This window comes from Pteropus medius, unplaced genomic scaffold (assembly GCF_902729225.1).
Source record: "Pteropus medius unplaced genomic scaffold, Ma_sr-lr_union100, whole genome shotgun sequence".
Taxonomy (NCBI): domain Eukaryota; kingdom Metazoa; phylum Chordata; class Mammalia; order Chiroptera; family Pteropodidae; genus Pteropus; species Pteropus medius.
Window position 1 is genome coordinate 4,779,156 of NW_024349800.1, and position 18,004 is coordinate 4,797,159.

An 18,004-nucleotide genomic window follows, 5' to 3' on the forward strand; every position below is an offset into this window, starting at 1 on the left:
CATGTACAATAAAGAAAATGGACAAAGCCAAACTAAACTGCAAGCTGAGGTGGCTTCAGTGGCAAATTCTTCCAAACATTTAAGGAAAATATTTATATTACACAGATTTTTCCAGAGAATAGAAAAGAGGGGAGACTTCCAAACTCATTTTATGCATATCTCAGATACCTAAACCTGACATGGTACAAGGAAGGAAATTACACATTTTCTAATATATTTCCTAAATTTCTGAGAAATTTCAAAAGCTCTAATTGGAAATCTATACTGTGCTCATTCATTGGAAGAGTCAATATTTTTATAGCAAAGTAAAAGAACATATAGCTATATATAACATGCATGCATCTCACAGATATAATGTTGGTGAAAAGAAAACAGACAAAAGGGTACATACTGAGTTATTTATATCGAGGTCAAGAACAATCAAAACTAATTTGTGATGTGAGAATAAGCTTTGGGAGATTAATTGTGAAGGGGCATAAGGGAGCCCTCTGGGGTTTGAGAATGTTCTTTGATCTAGGTGGCGATTTTATGAGTGTATACATATGTAAAAATTCATACAGGCATATGTGTTTTGTGCACTGATTTATTATAGCTCGATGTTTAAAAATTTTAAAAAGAACAATTTAAAAAGCGATGGAAAACCACTGAAAGTTAAAGGAAGTTAATGACATCTGATTTATGTTTTTAAAAATGGGTTATACGTGACAACAGACTAGTAGAGGGTAGGAGCAGAAGCTAGAAGAGCAGTTAAAAGGCCATTGCATGACCCCAGGCAAGGAGTGATGGTTGCTTAGACTAGAACTATGAAGGTGGAAATGGAGAGAAAAGGATGCATTGAAGAGAAGTGTAGGAGCAGGATCTGCAGGATATAAAGAACCAGAGGAGAGTGTCACTAATATATTTTTGGGTTTCCACCACAGGAAATGGAAGACCAACAGCAGAGGAATACCAGGGAAGAAAATGACTAAACTTGGGATGGGAGTGGAGACTTTGCAAAAGAGTAATTGAGAGAGAACTAAGGAATTCCTTACTTGGGAGGCGAAGTGTGGCGGGAACAGTTGAGGTAGGGCCTGAGAAAGGGGCCCGGGGAATGTAAATTTGGATATAGGTAGAAATATTTAGGATTAAGGTGCGCAGAGGAGAGGCGGGAGCTTAGCCTCGGGAGAGGTGAAGTGATCCTAGAGACGCGAGAGGTCGCTAAGGAATGCTCTTGGAGATGGGAGCAGACACAGAGGAACTAGCGAGCCAGGCCCCGCCCAGCAGGCTTGGAAATGAGAGACAAAGAGTGAGGAAACTGGGGGTCGGCTTTGCCTCACCACCGGCGGAACCAATTGTGACGGCGGCGAGGTTTCCGGCGGGCGCTACAGAGGTGTCACACGGGAGGGGCGGTGTGCGCCGGCGTGACGCGGCCGCGTGGGAGGGGCAGGGCCAGACCCAGGCGCCCACCGCAAGAGCGAGAGGCGGCGGCGGCGCGACTACGGCCCTCCAGCTCGACCACCATGAGCACCAAGCAGATCACTTGCAGGTCAGTGCTCGGTGAGGTCCAGGAGCGCCGGGTCACCTGGGACCCCTCCCCTGGGCCCTGGGTGGCGCGACCGCCCCAATCCTGCCGCCGGGGAAACTGAGATTGGAACGGATTTGTGGAAAGCTGCTCAGCTGTTTGTGGTCCGGCTTTTCAAGGCAGAGCTGGCGCTGCGGCCGGAGCCGGAGACCCGGTGGGTGCGTGGCCGTGTCTCTTAGCCGAGACCCGGGATGAGGCCATCGCGGGAGCTGTCCCGCGAGTTTGAAGCGTGACCCTTGTTGGCTGGAAGGACGTGCTAGCCAGGGCCGTGCAGGGTGCTGGGGCCTTGGGAGAAGGGCTCTTGGAACTTACATTTATCTGGAAACGGAGATTTGGATTTGAGCAACAGGACACTAAGAGGTCTTTTACCAATGGGATGGCACACAGGAGTAGGTTTTTAATAGATAATAAGGGCCTGAAAGAAGCTAAGGCCCCGAAAGCGGCCTTCGTTTCCTGAGAGTTTGAAGAACTCCCAAGCAACGTAAACTTACAGAGAGCTAGCAAGTAAGCGCTGTTGTGCAGAAAATGATAACGTCATGTAGGATTTACTGAAAGTTTAAGTGTCCCTCGTATTTCCAAGTCCTTTATATTCATTGTTTCTAGTCTTCACTACTAGGCAGATAGAATTCACATTTTACAGTGGAGGTAACAGACTGAAAGAGATTAAATGATACTCTTATTGAGACACCCATTTACCTGAAGAATACAATGGTAATGGATGGATGGTTGTACAAAATTCAGAAGCGGATGACTACACTGTGGCTGCTCCTGTGAAATAGAAATAGCTTGGTTGTATAACATCCTCATTCCTTATGTAGCTTGTGGCTTTCCAGTATTAGAATCCTAGTCTTATTGAACTGATACTTGGAAAGCACAAATTTTATTTTAATGATTAGTTTCAGTAAAATTTGTGTGGGAAGCATTGCTTTAAAAAAACCAATTGTTTGATTATTTAATATACAGTTTAAGTATCATTTATGTTATTTCTCTTCGTTAGTATGAATATTTGAGAAATGACTGTAAAAAGTTTTCCATTAGCATTAGTGTATATTAACAGTTCAATCGATTTATCCAAGGCCCACGTGGCTTATGTTAAGCAGTTGTCAGAAATTTGCACTTCTTGTTTATAGGAAAGACTTGTACTAAAAGATATTTTGTAAAGACGTGTGTTTATTTGTATAAAGTTTCCCGTTAAAATTAAAAGGCCTTTCAGAGTAAGAGGTAATCAGCATTTATTTGAGATTTGAAAAGAATGCTATTTGTTAAGCACCGATTTAGGCAGAAACCCAAATAGCGTTTCAATTAGAAAACAAAGACAAAGGATATTAAGGAGAAAGGGAGGGAGGAAGAATTACATCAGTAGAAGGAAGGCATTTCTCTTGATGCAAATAAGCTAACATAGTGATGCTAATTCTAAATGTTTTTAATTTTAAGTCTGGTAGTCATATCTGCTTTCTTGTTATGGTTGCGAACAGTTCTTTGGAGCACGATGTTGCTTTAGGCCCAGTACAGGTTATTTTGCCCTGTTTTAATATTACAGAGGTTTGAGGCAAAAGTCGTGCAAGGCAATTCCTCTGGAATGGCAGCTCCTACTGTATTTTAAAATGGCGCGCGTGCTCTCTTTCGCTCTCTCTCTCCACACACACACACACACAGGTATATATAATTTTTTTCACCCCTTTTGGAGCAATTTCTTAGTCATTGTGGACTGTTGTAGGTTCTGGCTACTGCTCCTAAGATGGGTCCACAAAACAGTGCACATTTATATAATGCTTTATAATTGAATGTCAACTCTGTGTAGTATCTAATTTTACAGATAAGGAAATCTTATGCTCAAGAAGACTTGAGACTTAACATCTAACTGCAGGAACAAGAACTTAAATCAGCATCATCTTGGTTATTTCCTTCTGTACCATGAGATGGCCTGATCTGAAAGTTTTATTCTGTTTCCAAAACAGGAGCATCCTGCAGGATGTTGTTGCGTGTAAACTAAGAGTAGGTTGGAATGTTGGAAAGAGGTTACTTCTGTTTAAGTACTAACTGATTTTGTGGGGGGCTTACAGTTTACTGGGTGCTCTTTAAGTTGCTCTACCAGCCATACTACTTATAATCCAGCAACCAGGACTATCCACAGATCGTGAAACTGAGCCTCAGCATTGAAGTGATTGTCATGTCATTTAGCTTCCAAGTGGCAGAGCTGTGGCATCAGAGTCCATTTCTTATAGTTTGAGAAATGCTAAATGAAAGTTTTTTTGCTGTGGGAATTTTCAACACTTTTAATATGCTCATGTGAAAGGAAAACGTACAAAAACACATAGAAAGTACAAGTTCACTTGTAAGGGAGTGTGAAGGACTCAGCTCTCATAAGGACTGCCTGGCCAAATAAAAACAGAGCACATGTTTAAATAAAAAAACCTGCAATATTACCAAGAGTTTACGTTACTGTGTTCATAGTGAAAAAGCTTTTCTCACTTTATTATTCACTAAAGTCTTATCTCCAGACATTAGCAACTTTTAGGAAATATTCAAGGTATGATTTATTTTGGGCACCAGATTTAAAATAGGTTTTATTGGTTTATGTCAGGGGGCAAAGTGGTTTGGGTTTGTTTTCCTGACTTTGGAATGTGATTGTACATTCTTATTCTGAATGGCATCAGGACAAAGTCTTAGTTTTGTTTCCATTCTCATGCTCATTATGTCTTTCCAAGAGATGGATTTGAAATATTAGAATTCCTAACTTAATGCAAAGACACTGTATATGTTTATTGCCTGGAATGGGCAAGAAGACAACTTACACAGTTGTGCTGTCAGCTATTCTGATTTCTTGACATGCCACTCGATCCAGAATCTCAATCTGGGGATCATTTTTGCTAATTCTTCTTCCTAACCATCTCTTATGTCTTCCAGTATGTTTTCAAAGCCCTGGTGCAGGCCTTTATTATAGCTTGGTAACCAATTTCTTTGTCCTCCTCCTCATGTGATAGACATCCCTTCATCTTATTACTTAGTAGAAGACCCAGAATTTCAGTTTACTGAGAGAATCAAGCCTAGAAAGTTACAAAACAAGTCTATAGCCATGCCACCCTGAACGTGCCCGATCTCATCTGATCTCAGAAACTAAGAGTTGGGCCTGGTTAGTACTTGGATGGGAGACCACCTTGGAATACCAGGTGCAGTAGGAGTTTAAAAAAGAAAAAGAAATAAAAAAGAAAGTTACAAAACATGGGGCACCTTGTCAGCCAGTAAGTGGTAGGAAGAACTTAAGCTCCAGAATTGGGTAGTTCTGGATTCTGATCCTGATACCACCTTTGCCAGAATTTCCTCGTCTGTAAAATGGGGGTGATAATGCCTACCCAGCAGGGTTGATTAAGAGATTAGATAATAAAACAAACCATCTTGGAGCATTTACAATGTGTTAGGATAAGCACTTACATGCATTTTCTCCGTTAACCCTCACAGTAGTCTATCACAACAGTCTATGAAGTACAGTTATGATAATCGTAATTCAGATGGAGAAACTGAGAGTTGGAAATTTAAATAATTTGCTCAAGGTCACATAGGGAGCTTTCTCACCTTAAAGTCTTTACTTAACCACTACACTATACTCTATTTCACCTCCACATCTAGTACATCTATTTCAGACCTACCATTATGCCTAGAATTAGCTCCCTTCCCACCTGATGGCTCTGTCGTCACAAGCAGTACAGCCAGAAATGTTAAGCCTGTGAAAAAATGTGGGAAAATGTAAAGAAAGGTGACACAGAGAATACACATTACCCATATACTTGGAGATGATTGCGGAAAGCATTTCGCTAGAGGCAGACACTGTTGAAAGGCCTGCAATAAACCAGATTGATTCTGTTTGTCTGAGCCACAGCCAGAGCTCCTGGCAGTTCTGTGGCCAGTAGTGAATCTGATAGCCTTTGCAACGTATAATAGCCATACTGTCTGAAACAGCCTTTTTGGGTCACCTAGAATAACAGACCCCTTCAGAGTGCCCTCCAGAAAGAATCTCCCCACTCTGAGTCTCTAGCTATGTGCTTCCTTCCTCATTCTACCCTCCACCCCAATTCATGTCTCAGTCTTCTTCCGAAGGAAAATATAAGGGATGATTTGGCTATCAGGAAAAGGGAACAGTTGGAAATTACTACAAGGTGCAATATGAAAGAGACCTGGATTAAGCTTAGTATAAAATTGATGGAGAGGAATGGCTATAAGCAGTTGATAAAGATGCCCCAAAGGTCAGGCAGGGTGTGCTCAGGGTAGTTTTGTGTTTGTCACTAGGGAATGGAAATGGTGACATATGCTACAGAAATAAAACTGCTGGCTTCACCTCTTATATAACACTGTTTCACACTCACCTTTCTTGAAAGAGTGGTCGTGGTCTAGAAGTTATTTTTGAACCTCTTTAAATCTGAACTCAGTCACTCACAGAAGTAAAATGGCTTGTACAAAGTCACTAGCTTATAAGTGGCAAAACTAGAAGCTCTGCTTGGTGGTTAAATATTTTTCTTAATGGGAAAGATAATTAGTGAATGCAGTTTGGAAGGCAGATTTTCTGAATGACTTATGGGAGGTGGTGATAGAATTATAGAAGGCATCCTTGTAGGACCAATGCTAAAAATCTTTCCTCTTGCATGCCTGATTAACAAATAGTATCTGGTAGAGGACTTCTGGTCATCTCCTACCATGGTTTTTCCAGAAAATCTTGTCTAAATGGTTTCTCCAAAAGAAACCATTAATTACTTGTTAGATATCACTTTATGGAACTGTTTATATATCCACTTTGAGCCTATTCTCTTTCAGTATTTATGAATTTACTAATCTTGATACCTCTTTGTCATTCAGACTTGGCACTGAATTTTTTTTAAATTTTTTTACTTTTATACCTTCAAAGATCAAAAATTACCATATTCGAGGATGATTGAAATAGTGTTGCAATCTTCAGTAGCATTTTCCAGAAAGAATTATTAAACTGTTTAGAAGCGTAATACATTTTGGGGTCTAGGATTCCCGAGACCACCCATACATCCGGAGATTGGCTAGAAAGACACACAGGACTCAGCATATAGTTGTACTCAAGAGGCTAAGATTTATTTCCGCGATGTAGTAAGGAGTCACAGCTGGATCACAAAGGAAAAAGGCACAGGCAGCATCTGGAGGAACCCATATGCAGGCTTTCTGTCTTCACTCTCTCCCATACAGGGTCACACAGCACACTTTGCTCCCAGTAGCAAAAAGGCAGCAACATGTGCCCCGGTGAATCCATTAGAGAGTCATTGCCCAGGCTGGTCAACCTCTACCAGACTTGTGGAAGGAAAGCAGATGTTCAGCATAAACCATGTTACACAGTTAAAGCACAATGAGCCAGTCTTATCACTTAGGGAAATTTTATTTCAGTGGAGAGAACTGTTTAATAGCCAAGTGGCAGATGCTAGGCAGGGTCCAGCCATGTAAGCAGGCCTCTCTAAGGATCGCAGGCTTTGACCTGCTGTGTTAATTCTTTTCTACACACTTAAAATCACACTTGTTATTGTGAATAACAAGATCCCTTTGGTATAGGCCTTTTTAAAAAAGTTCCTCTTAAGTTTCTTTTTAAAATTATTTTTGTTTTTCAGTTACAGTTGACATGCAATATTATGTTAATTTCAGGTGTACAATATAGTAATTAGACATTTATATACCTTACAGAGTGATTACCCTGATAAGTCTAGTACCCATCTAACACCATACATAGTTATTACAATACTATTGACTGTACTCCTTATGCTGTACTTCTATTCAGTGACTGTTTTATAACTGCTTTTTTGTACTTTTTTTAAAATTTTGTTAAGAGTTTATGTGAGCTAAACTGACGACATATGCCATGGAGCAAGATTTCAAATGCCCTTTTTTTGAACTTCTTAATCCCTCACCTTTTGTCACCCATTCACCCATCCCCTCCCATTAGGCATCCATCAATTTGTTTTTTTGTCTGAGTTTGTTTTGTTTATTTTTTAGATTCTACATATGAAATCATATGGTATTTGTCTTTCTCTGACTTATTTCACTTAGCATATTACTCTCTAGGTCCATCCATGTTGTCATAAATGACAAGATTTCATTCTTTTTTATGGCTGAGAAATATTCCAGTATATATATGTACCACATCTTCTTTATCTATTTGTCTATCGATAGACACTTAGGTTGCTTCCATTTCTTGCATTATTGTAAACAGTGCTGCAATGAACATAGGAGTGTGTATATCTTTTTGAATTAGTGTTTTAGATTTCTTCAGACAAATACCTCGAAGTAGAATTGCTGGGTAATATGGTAGTTCTATTTTTAATTTTTTGAGGAACCTCCTTACTGTTTTCTGTAGTGGCTGTACCAGTGTACAATCCCACCAGCAGTGCATGAGGATTCCCTTTTCTCCACATCCTCACCAACACTTGTTGTTTTCAATTTATTGATAGCCATTCTAACAGATGTGAGGTGATATCTCATTGTGGTTTTAGTTTGCATTTCCCTGAGGATTAGTAATGTTGAGCATCTTTTTATATGTCTTGTGGCCATCTGTATGTCCTCTTTGGATGTCTGTTCACATTCTCAGCTCATTTTTTAATCGGATTGGGGTTTTTTTGATAAGTTGTATGAGTTCCTTATATTTTTTAGATATTAACCCCTTATTGGATGAATCATTTGAGATTTTTCTTGTTTCTTGAGAGAGGCCTGTATTACTATGAGTTTCTCTCTTAGACCGCTTTGGCTGTTTCCACAGATTTTGGGTCATTTTGTTCTCATTTTCATTTGTCTCAAGATATCTTTATTTCCTTGATCTCGTTAACTCATCATTGTTTAGTAGCTTGTCATTTACCTTCCTTGTGTTTTTCAGTTTTTTTCTTCTAATTGATTGCTAGTTTTATCTCGGTGTGATCAGAGAAGATGCCTCATATCATTTCAGTTTTCTTAAATTTGTTGTGACTTGCTTTATAGCCTAACAGGTGGTCTGTCCTGGAAAATGTTACACGTGCACTTGAAAAAACTGTATATTCTGTTGCTTTTGGATGAAATGTCCTAAAAAAGCCAATTAAATCTAGTAGGTCTAATGTGTCATTTAAGGCTGCTGTTGATTTTCTGTCTGAGTGATTTAGTTATTGATGACAATAGGATGTTAAAGTTCCCTGCTATTCTGTATTAATGTTGCTCTCTTTTATGTTTGTCAGTATTTGCTTTATATATTTAGGTGCTTCTAAGTTGTATGTGTAAATGTTTACAAGAGTTGTATCCTCTTATTGAATTGATCCTTTTATTGTTATGAAATTTTCTTTTTTGTCTCTTGCTTTAAAGCCTTTGCTTTAAAGTCTGTTTTATCTGATATAAGTATTGCTACCCCAGCCTTTTTTTTCCTTGCCATTTGCATGAAATATCTTTTCCATCCCTTTACTTTCAGTCTATATCTATCGATCTGAAGTGGGTCTGTTGATAGACAGCATGTGTATGGGTCTTGTTCTTATATCTCTTCAGCCACCCTGAGTGGGCATTTAATCCATTTATATTTAAAGTTAATTATTGACAGGTATGTAGCGATTGCCATTTTTATTAATTGTTTTCTGATTGTTTTTGTAATTCTCTGTTCCTTTCTTATTCTCTTATTCTCTTCTCTTGTATATTGATGGCTTTCTATAGTATTATGTTTGGATTTTTTTTTTTTTGTATGTATCTTGTAGATTTTTAGTTTGTGGTTACCATGTGCTTCATATATCCCAAGCTATGTTTATAGCAGTCTATTTTTAAGTCGATGGTCACTGAAGTTCAAACACATTCTAAAATCACTACAATTTTTACTCACCCCCTCGACGTTTATGTTTAGTAATTTTTTTACTATTTTTGTACATATATATTTGTGTGTGTGTCTTAATTTATTCTTGTAATTACATATGATCTTCCTACTCTGGCTGTTTAACCTTTGTACTACCTTCATAGTTGATCAATCTATTGTTTTTAAGTTTTTGCCTTAGTGAGAATTTCTTTCCTATATTTTCTTATCCATATTTTTTTATCTTGTCTTCTTAAAGAAATTCCTTTAACATTTCTTAAAATAGTGATTTAGTGGTGATGAACTCCCTTAGCTTTTTCTTGTCTGGAAAACTCTTTATCTCACCTTTGATTCTAAAATATTCCTTTGCTGAGTAATCTTAATTGTAGGTCTTTGCCTTTCATCACTTTGAATATTTTATGCCAGTCCCTTCTAGCCTTCAAAGTTTCTGTTGAGTAATCATCTGACGGTCTTATGGGAGTTCCCTTATATATAACTAATTGCTTTTCTCCTGCTATTTTTAAGATTCTCTGTCTTTAACTTTGGGCATTTTATTTATTACTATTTTTATTTACTTACTTACTTACTTACTTACTTACTTACTTATTTATTTATTGTAGTGACATTGGTTAACAAAATCCAGTAATTTTCAAGTATGTAATTCAACAGTAAGGCGTATGTATGCATGTATGTATATTGCATTGTGTGTTCACCTTTAGTTAGATTTCTTTCTGTCACCACATATTTGACCCATTTTACGCCATCTCTCTCACTGCTCCTCCTTACCCTCTGGTAACCACTAGTCTATTGTCCATGTCCATGAGTCTCTGTATTGTTTGTTTGTTTGTTGCTTTTAGGTTTGTATCCCACACATAAATGATGTGTGATTTTCAGCTTTTTCTGTCTGGCTCATTTCGCTTAGCATGATTATCTCAAGGTCCATCCATGTTGTCACAAATGCAGTATTTCATCTCTTCTTATGGTTGAGTGATATTCCATTGTATATGTGTACCACATCTTCTTTATCCAATCATCTGTTGTAGGACACTTCATTTGCTTCCATGTCCTGGCCACCGTGAATAATGCTGCTATGAACATCGGTGTGCAAATATCTTTTCAGGTATATGTTTTCAAGTCTTTAGGGTAAATACCCAGTAGAGGGATTGCTAGATCATAGGATAGATCAATTCTTAGTTCTTTGAGGAACCTCCATACAGGTTTCTATAGTGGCTGTACCAATTTGCAGTCCCACCAGCAGTGTATGAGGGTTCCTTTTACTCTCCAACACTTGTTATTACTGTCCTGTTGATAGATCTGATATTGTCCTGTTGTAACAGGTATAAGATGGTATCTCATTGTTAACCTTGGGCATTTTAATTATGATGTGTCTTGGCGTGGGCTTCTTTGAGTTCATCTTCTTTGGGAGTCTCTGCTCTTCCTGGACCTGAATGTCTATTTTCTTTGCCAGGCTAGGGAAGTTTTCGGTCATTATTTCTTCAAATAGCTTTCAATCTCATGTTCTCTGTCTTCTGGTACCCATATGATATGAATGTTGGTACATTTGTTGTGCCAGAGGTTCTATTACCCAGTGGTCCCCAACCTTTTTGGCACCAGGGACCAGTGCTCCTATGAAAATCTAATGCCTGATGATGTGAGATGGAGTTGAGGCAGTGACACTAGCACTGGGGAGCAGCTGCAAATACAGACGAAGCTTCGCTCACTGGCCTGCTGCTCACTTCCTGCAGTGCTTACCAGTTCCTAACAGGCCACAGATTGGTACTGGTCTGTGACTCCTGCCTTAAACTATCTTCATTTTTTAAAAATCTTTTTTCTTTTTGCTGTTCCAATTGGATGTGTTCCGCTACCTTGTCTTCCAGATTGCTGATTCTGTTTTCTGCTTCATCTGGTCTGTTAATTCCCTCTAATGTAGTTTTCATTTCAATTATTTCTGAATGGTTCATTTCTGACTGGTTCTTTTTTATGTTTTCTATTTTTTGTTGAAGTTCTCACTGAGTTCATTTTTCTTCCCCTAACTTCATCGAGCATCCTTAAAACCAGCATTTTGAACTCTGTATCTGGTTGATTGTTTATTTCCATTTTGTTTAGTTATTTTTCTAGAGTTTTGTCCTGTTCTTTAATTTGGGACATGTTTCTTTGTCTCTCCATTTTGGTTGACTCCCTGTGTTTGATTTTATGTGGTAGGTATATCTGTTACATCTCCCAGCTTTATCAGAATGCCTTTATTTAGTAGGTGTCCTGTGGGGCCCAGTGGTACCATCTTCTTGGTCACCTGAGCCTGGTGCTCCACAGTGTCCTTTGTATGGGTTGTGTGTGCTCTCCTGTTGTAGTTGAACCTTGATTGCTGTTGGCACATCCGTGGGTGGGGTTTACCCTCAGGCTGACTGGCTGTGAGGGCTGGCCATGACTGCAGTGGACGAGCTGTTGTGTAGGGGCCAATCCCATGGAACAGGAGTCACTTTAGTGTGCTCTAGTGCCAGCCAGGTCCACCCTTCAGGTGTGTCATTTGTGGAGCTAGCTGGGTGGTGCTCTAGTGTGGTCTAAAGGTGGCACCAGGTATGTTGGTTCTGAAGTCTCTTGGGAGGAGCTCTGGTGCAGGCCAATGTCTGTCACCACTCGGACCACCTACTAAGTACTACAATATGCTCTGCAGTTGGTTGACACTTGTGCTTAGAGGCACTTGGGAGGGGCTGTGCCGCGAACCAAGGCCAGCTGCCATTTGTGCTGGGCTTGGGACCCCAATACTGGCCACTGCTTATGCCAGGCTTGGGGCCACCTGATAGGAGTTAACAGTGCAAGTTGATAACAGATACTACACTTGATCTTAGTCAAAAGGCCGAGAAGCGATTACAGTGCAAGTTGAGACTGGTTGCTGCTTGTGCTGGGCTTGGGGCTGCTTAGCAAGAGTTAAGGGTACACCAAGGCCAGCCACTGCTTGTTTGGGGTTTTTAGACCTTTGACAGAAATTAGGAAAGTCCATAGCACAAGCTGAGGGGGAGGCCACTTGTGTGGAAAAGCCACTGGAAGCAGCTCAGCCCTGGTATGTGAGTTGGGAGGAGGTGGGGTTTCAGGGAATCACCAGGACAGGTTGTATAGTGTTAGTCAGGTTAATGGAGATACAGATTTGGCCCACTCGGGCTGGGTCTGTTGGGTTGGCCAAAGGCTCAACAAAGGAGCAGTGGTGCCTGCTAGCACGTCTATCCTCAGAAATAGCTGCCCTGATACTTGCTTTTCCAGCCCTCACCCTGAAGCTAGTCAGTTTAGTCCCTCCCTGTATGTCCCTGGCATTTTTTGAGTTGCTTCTTCCTTGCTGGGGCTTAGAGCAGATTTGTGAACAAGGAAGTCAGTGCGTCGGCCCCTCAAGAGGAGAACCTAGGTCTCCAGCAGCCCTCCATGTCACTCAGACGCAGTCCTTGCTGGTTCTCACAGTCAAATGTTATTGGGATATCTTTTCTGGCCCTGGAGTCCTCAGCTGGGCTCCCTCGCTCTTCCGGGGGAGTACCGCTGCAGCCAAGATATCGCTCCTGGTCTTTAACTGCCACACTGTGGTTATGGGGCCTGCCCCTTCTGCATCTCCACCCCTCCTACCAGTCTCGTGGCTTCTCTTTTATATCCTTAGTTATAGGACTTGCGTTCAGGTAGTCCTCAGGCGGTTCTCAATGATGATTGTTCTGTAATTTAGGTGTAATTTTGATGTGGTCATGGGGGAGGAGAGGAACACAGCATTTACCAACTCCTCCATCCTGACTGGTCTCTTCTTAAGTTTTTAACAAAGAATGCCCTTAGTTTGTTACACTCTGTGCCATTTTCTTCCTGTCTTCCTTGTCTTCCTTGTCTCCCTCCTTCCTCCTTTCCTTTTTTCCTTAGCCTATACCAGACTTATAGCAAATTACCAAATAGTCTCTGTTCTAGAGGAAGACCTCTAAGGGGCTGTTGCATGGGAAAAGCCTAACTGATCACGTAATAAAGATTGTGGGGAGGCACCTCAATATAGTCACTTAAGTCACAGGGTCCAGAAATTTGCTTTTGTTGGTGTACTTAGAGGTGGCTAATGCTAGCCAAACTCAGAGGAGACTGACATCAAAACTGAAATATCTTTTTATCATTTCTCTGGGAGAAAAGAAACTGTAAGGTGGGCCCGGTCAACATTTCCTCTGTTTTTAGGGAAGTGAACAGGTGAAGAAAGTTAGATGAATGCTTGGAGAGCAAAGAGGGATGAAATCTCAGAGCCTCCAGCCGAGGCAGTTTCCCAGGCCCATGGTAGGGTCTGGGGTGAAGCATGAATTGTCACTTGCATTGTCTAGTACCTTGGAAAGGATAGTCTGAGCCTCTTGGGTCTTCCTGACCTACCTTAGAAACCATGCCTGCCTTCTGTTGTCAAGCTTTTCTCCTTTTCCAGGCAGAACCATATAATTGGTTAGGTTCGGTGGCATTTAGTGATAATTCCAGATGTGCCTTCCTGAAGTTATTAACAGTCATTCTTCATTAGAGACTGATGTCCCTGACTGTGTTCATGATCATTAGCTCTCTTGGGTCAGGGTCCCCAGATTGGGAAGCACCATACCATGTGGCTGCCACCAGTGAGTCTGGGGTTGGAGGAATGAAAGTGCAGTTTGAGCTGGAGGGGTGAGAAGGCTCCTTGGACCAGTCAGGACTCACTCATGCTGGTCCATGAAGGAAGGTGGGTTATAGCAGTTCAGTGCAATGAAAGATGGAATACAGTGTTTTGCACAGGGGCCAAAATGTGGACAAAGGCAGAGTAACAGGAAAGTCAGTTTGGATGGGAAAAGGTCAGGGCTGAGAAGACCAGAGCTGGGGTTCCCTACTTAACAATTGAATATATAAGTCATCATACCTTTCTGAACCTCAGCTTTCCTATTTGCATCATAGGCATAATAATGATACTCCTTAGAGTATTGTTAGGATTCAATGAAATAAAGAAGTGAAAGTGTTAGTATTGATGGCACTGTTTATCTGCTCTTTTGTATTTTTTTCTCATTTCATGTATTTCTCATAATATACTTGCTGGGGAACCAGAGGTGGGGGCTTCTTGCCTAAAAGCCTTCATTCAAGGGATATGTGAGTTATTCCTCTTCAAAATAATACAGGAAGTAGGGAAAAGGGTCAAACCAGATTGATCATGAGTTGATAATGTGAAAGCTGGTGCTGGTACACCTTGAGAGTTTATTCTGCCGTTCTATTTTGTATAGTTTAGAAACTTTCCATATTTTTTTTTTTAATAAAACATGGTTTACAAATAAAAGTTCCTTTATGAAGCAACCTCCTTAAAGACTTCTCATGTACACTTTCAGCCCTCTCCAGTCTGTCTTCTACTCTGTAGCTCAAGTGGCTTTTTCTGAAAACACCTGGGAAAAGGTGTGCTTAATAAGAATAAACAGTTTTCTTTATGACAGTACACTCAGAACCTTTCCTCTGCTGCTGTCTGTTGTAAATCTCTGAGAAAGACCACTCTGGTTTCCTAAGCTGACTTGATTGTGAGCCCTTCATTTCTTGTTTTGAGACACACTCATCAATATTTCAACTAACACTAGGGTATCTTGGAGCGCAATTAGAGTAATAATACTCATCTCTCCACAAGCCTGTCCTTACTCCCTTACAACGTCCCACTTCTCTGCCTTTTTTTTTTTTTCAAATTTGCTGTCCTCTCTTCTGGCACATACTCCTCACACCCACTGGCATCCCCCTCCATTTTGCAGGCTCTACTTGGGCATGACCTCTACTGGGATGTTGCCTCCTGTTGCCCTACGTGAGTCACTCAGCACTTTATACATTGTGTTAAGGCATAGGTCACTCTTGTAACTAATTATTGGTTTAGTTGTCTGGTTTTTTTACTAGACTTTAATGAAGAGTTGAACTTTGTGGGGTACCTACTGTGTGACAGATAATGTACTGAGCATTTTATCTATATTCTTAACCATGCCCTCACCATTATTGGATAGTATTTATGATTTTTTAAAACTAAAACAGCCATTTACTATTATAAAATCAGTATATGTTCATGGTAGAAATGGTAGAAAGTGCAGATTAACAAAAATAAGGAAATAAAAATACCACTGTTAACATGCTATTAAATATCTTTTGAGATTTTTTAAATGCATATATATGTATATATTTTTTAAATTTTTACCAAAATGAGAGTATATAGTATGTGCTCTTAAAAATATTCTTAATTGTGGTAAAATATACATAACAAATTTATTATCTTAACCATTTTTAAGTGGTTAGTTCATTAGCATTAAGCACATTCAAGATATTGTGCAACCATCACCACCATCCATCTCCAGAACTCTTTTCATTGTCCCCAACTGAAATTCTGTCCCCATTAAACACTAACTCCCCTTTTCCCTCCTCCAGCCTCTGACAACCGCCATTCTACTTTCTGTCTCTATGATTTGACCACTTTAGGGACCTCACATATGTGGAATCATATTGTTTTGTCTTTTTTGTGACTGGCTTATTTCATTTAATGTAATATCCTCAAGGTTCATCCATCCATGTTGTAGCATGTGTCAGAATTTCCTTCCTTTTCAAGTTGGAATAATATTTCATTGTATGGATAGACCACATTTTGTCTATTCATTTATCCATTTATGGACATTTGGGTTGTTTCCACCTTTTGGCTATTGTGAATAATGCTGCTATGAACATGGGTGTACAATTATTTGAGTTCTTTTTCAGTTCTTTTGTGTATGTACCCAAAAGTGAAATTGCTGGATCATATGGTAATTCTGTTTTTAATTTTTTGAGGAACTGGTATAGTTTTCCATGATGGCTGTACCATTTTACTATATATGCTTTTTTCCCCCTCTCTTTAATTCCCCCTGACCTACTGATGTTGCCACCTCCCCTTAAGAACTGGATCTCTGAAGGCAGGGCATCTCCTCCCACATGCTTGCGGTGTGCACCTGAGGCCTGGCACACCCGGGGCCTGGCGCACCTGGGTCATGGTCTGTGGCTCTATCTGGGGCGCAAACCCAGGACCTTCTGCGTGTAAAGCAGATGTGCTAACCACTACACTATGGAGCCACCCCTGTATATGCTGATTTATAGTATGCTTTTTTTAGTTAACAATCTTCAACTTTCCATGTCAGTAAAATTTTATTTTATCTAATACCTAATCCATACTCAAATTTTTCCATTTGTTCCAAAAATGTCTTTTACATCTGGTTTGTCCAAATCAGAATCTAATCCAGAACTAAATGTTGCTTCTGGTTACTTTGTTGTTTATGTAATATCTACTAACCTAGTACAGTTCCCTCCTTTTTAAATTTTTTTTTTCTAACATCTTCATTGAAATATACATACCATAAACTTACCCATTCACAATTCAAAGACTTTTAATAAATTTACAGTGTTGTACAAGCGTCACAATTAAATTTTAGAATATTTTCGTCACCCCAAAAAGCTTCCTCGTGCCCATTTGCAGTCACTCCCTATTATCCCCTCTCCAAGCCCTAGGCAACCACTTAACTATTTTCTGTCCCTTTAGATTTGCCCTTTATTCATGCAACATGCCCTTTGTATCTGGCTTATTTCACCTTCCATGGTATATTTGAGGTTCATCTATGTTGTAGTCATGATTTTATTCGTTTTTATTGCCAACTAATATCCCATTGTATAGATATATTGATGGAATTGTAAAAGTTTCCACTTTGGGGCTATTATGAATAAAGCTGCCATGAACATTCATGTACAAGTATTTGTGTGAACATGTTTTCACTTTTTTGGGGTAAATATCTAGGAGTGGATTCATTGAGTCAAATGGTAAATTTATGTTTATGTTCTTATTTTTAAGAAACCACCAAACTGTTCTCCATACTCAGCTGACCCCTCTCCCTTTATTTATGACACCTGTTAAGGAGACTCGGCCCATATACCACCTCTTCTTTTGTATTTGTCTGATTGCTTCCTTATGATTTTTTTTAGCTTGTTCCTAATTGTATGTCCTGTAAACTGGGAGTTAGATTTGGAGTTTTGTGGTATTCAACTTAAATGTTTTTGGCTAGAATACATCACAGATTATACTGTATACTTCATACTGGGTCACATCAGCAGACATAAAACATTTGAGTTTCATATTTTCCCTAGAGGTACTCAGTCCAGCATTTTTTTTAAATGAGGAAAATCACAAACTTGCTTATATTCTTAGGGTTTCTCTGTAGAGTGAGTCCTTTTGTGTCTTTGTAAGGTACTGTAATATCTGTAGGCTTTCCCACATTTCTTATATTCATAGGGTTTCTCTCCACTGTGCTTTCTTTCATGTCTTCAAAAACTTTGATAACATATGAAGGCTTCCCCACATTCCTTACATGCATAAAGTTTCTCTCCAGTGAATTTTCTTTGAAAATTTTAATAATATGTGAAGGCATTTCCATATTCATTACATGCATTGGGCTTCTCTCCAGTGAGTTCTTTGTGGCTAATGGAAGAGATGAGAACCGAAAGTTTTACAACATTGCTTACATTCTTGGATTTCTTGCCTGTGTGAGTCTTTTGGGGTATTTGTAAAGGCACTATAATATAGGTAGGCTTTGTCACGTTGTTTACATTCATAAGCTTTCTCTGCAGTGTGAGTTTTTTCATGCATTCAGAGAGAACTGAGATGA

The 18,004-nt window shown here is 39.7% G+C and overlaps 1 protein-coding gene and 2 pseudogenes across 2 annotated transcripts in view; 2 read left to right on the forward strand and 1 right to left on the reverse strand.

Moving 5' to 3' along the window:
• Positions 1-1,377: 1,377 nt before the first annotated feature.
• The window catches only part of MKRN2 (makorin ring finger protein 2), a 36,237-nt gene continuing 19,610 nt past the window's right edge, over positions 1,378-18,004 (forward strand). Inside the window, exon 1 of one of the 2 annotated variants that reach the window (XM_039886773.1) lies at positions 1,378-1,525. In XM_039886773.1, the coding sequence (XP_039742707.1) occupies positions 1,500-1,525 (26 nt within the window). In that variant the 5' untranslated portion in view covers positions 1,378-1,499. The remainder of the gene's footprint in view (positions 1,526-18,004) is intronic. The other variant, XM_039886775.1, reaches the window with a different exon arrangement.
• LOC120622597 (uncharacterized) lies at positions 4,628-4,743 on the forward strand (annotated as a pseudogene).
• LOC120622175 (uncharacterized) lies at positions 12,158-12,225 on the reverse strand (annotated as a pseudogene).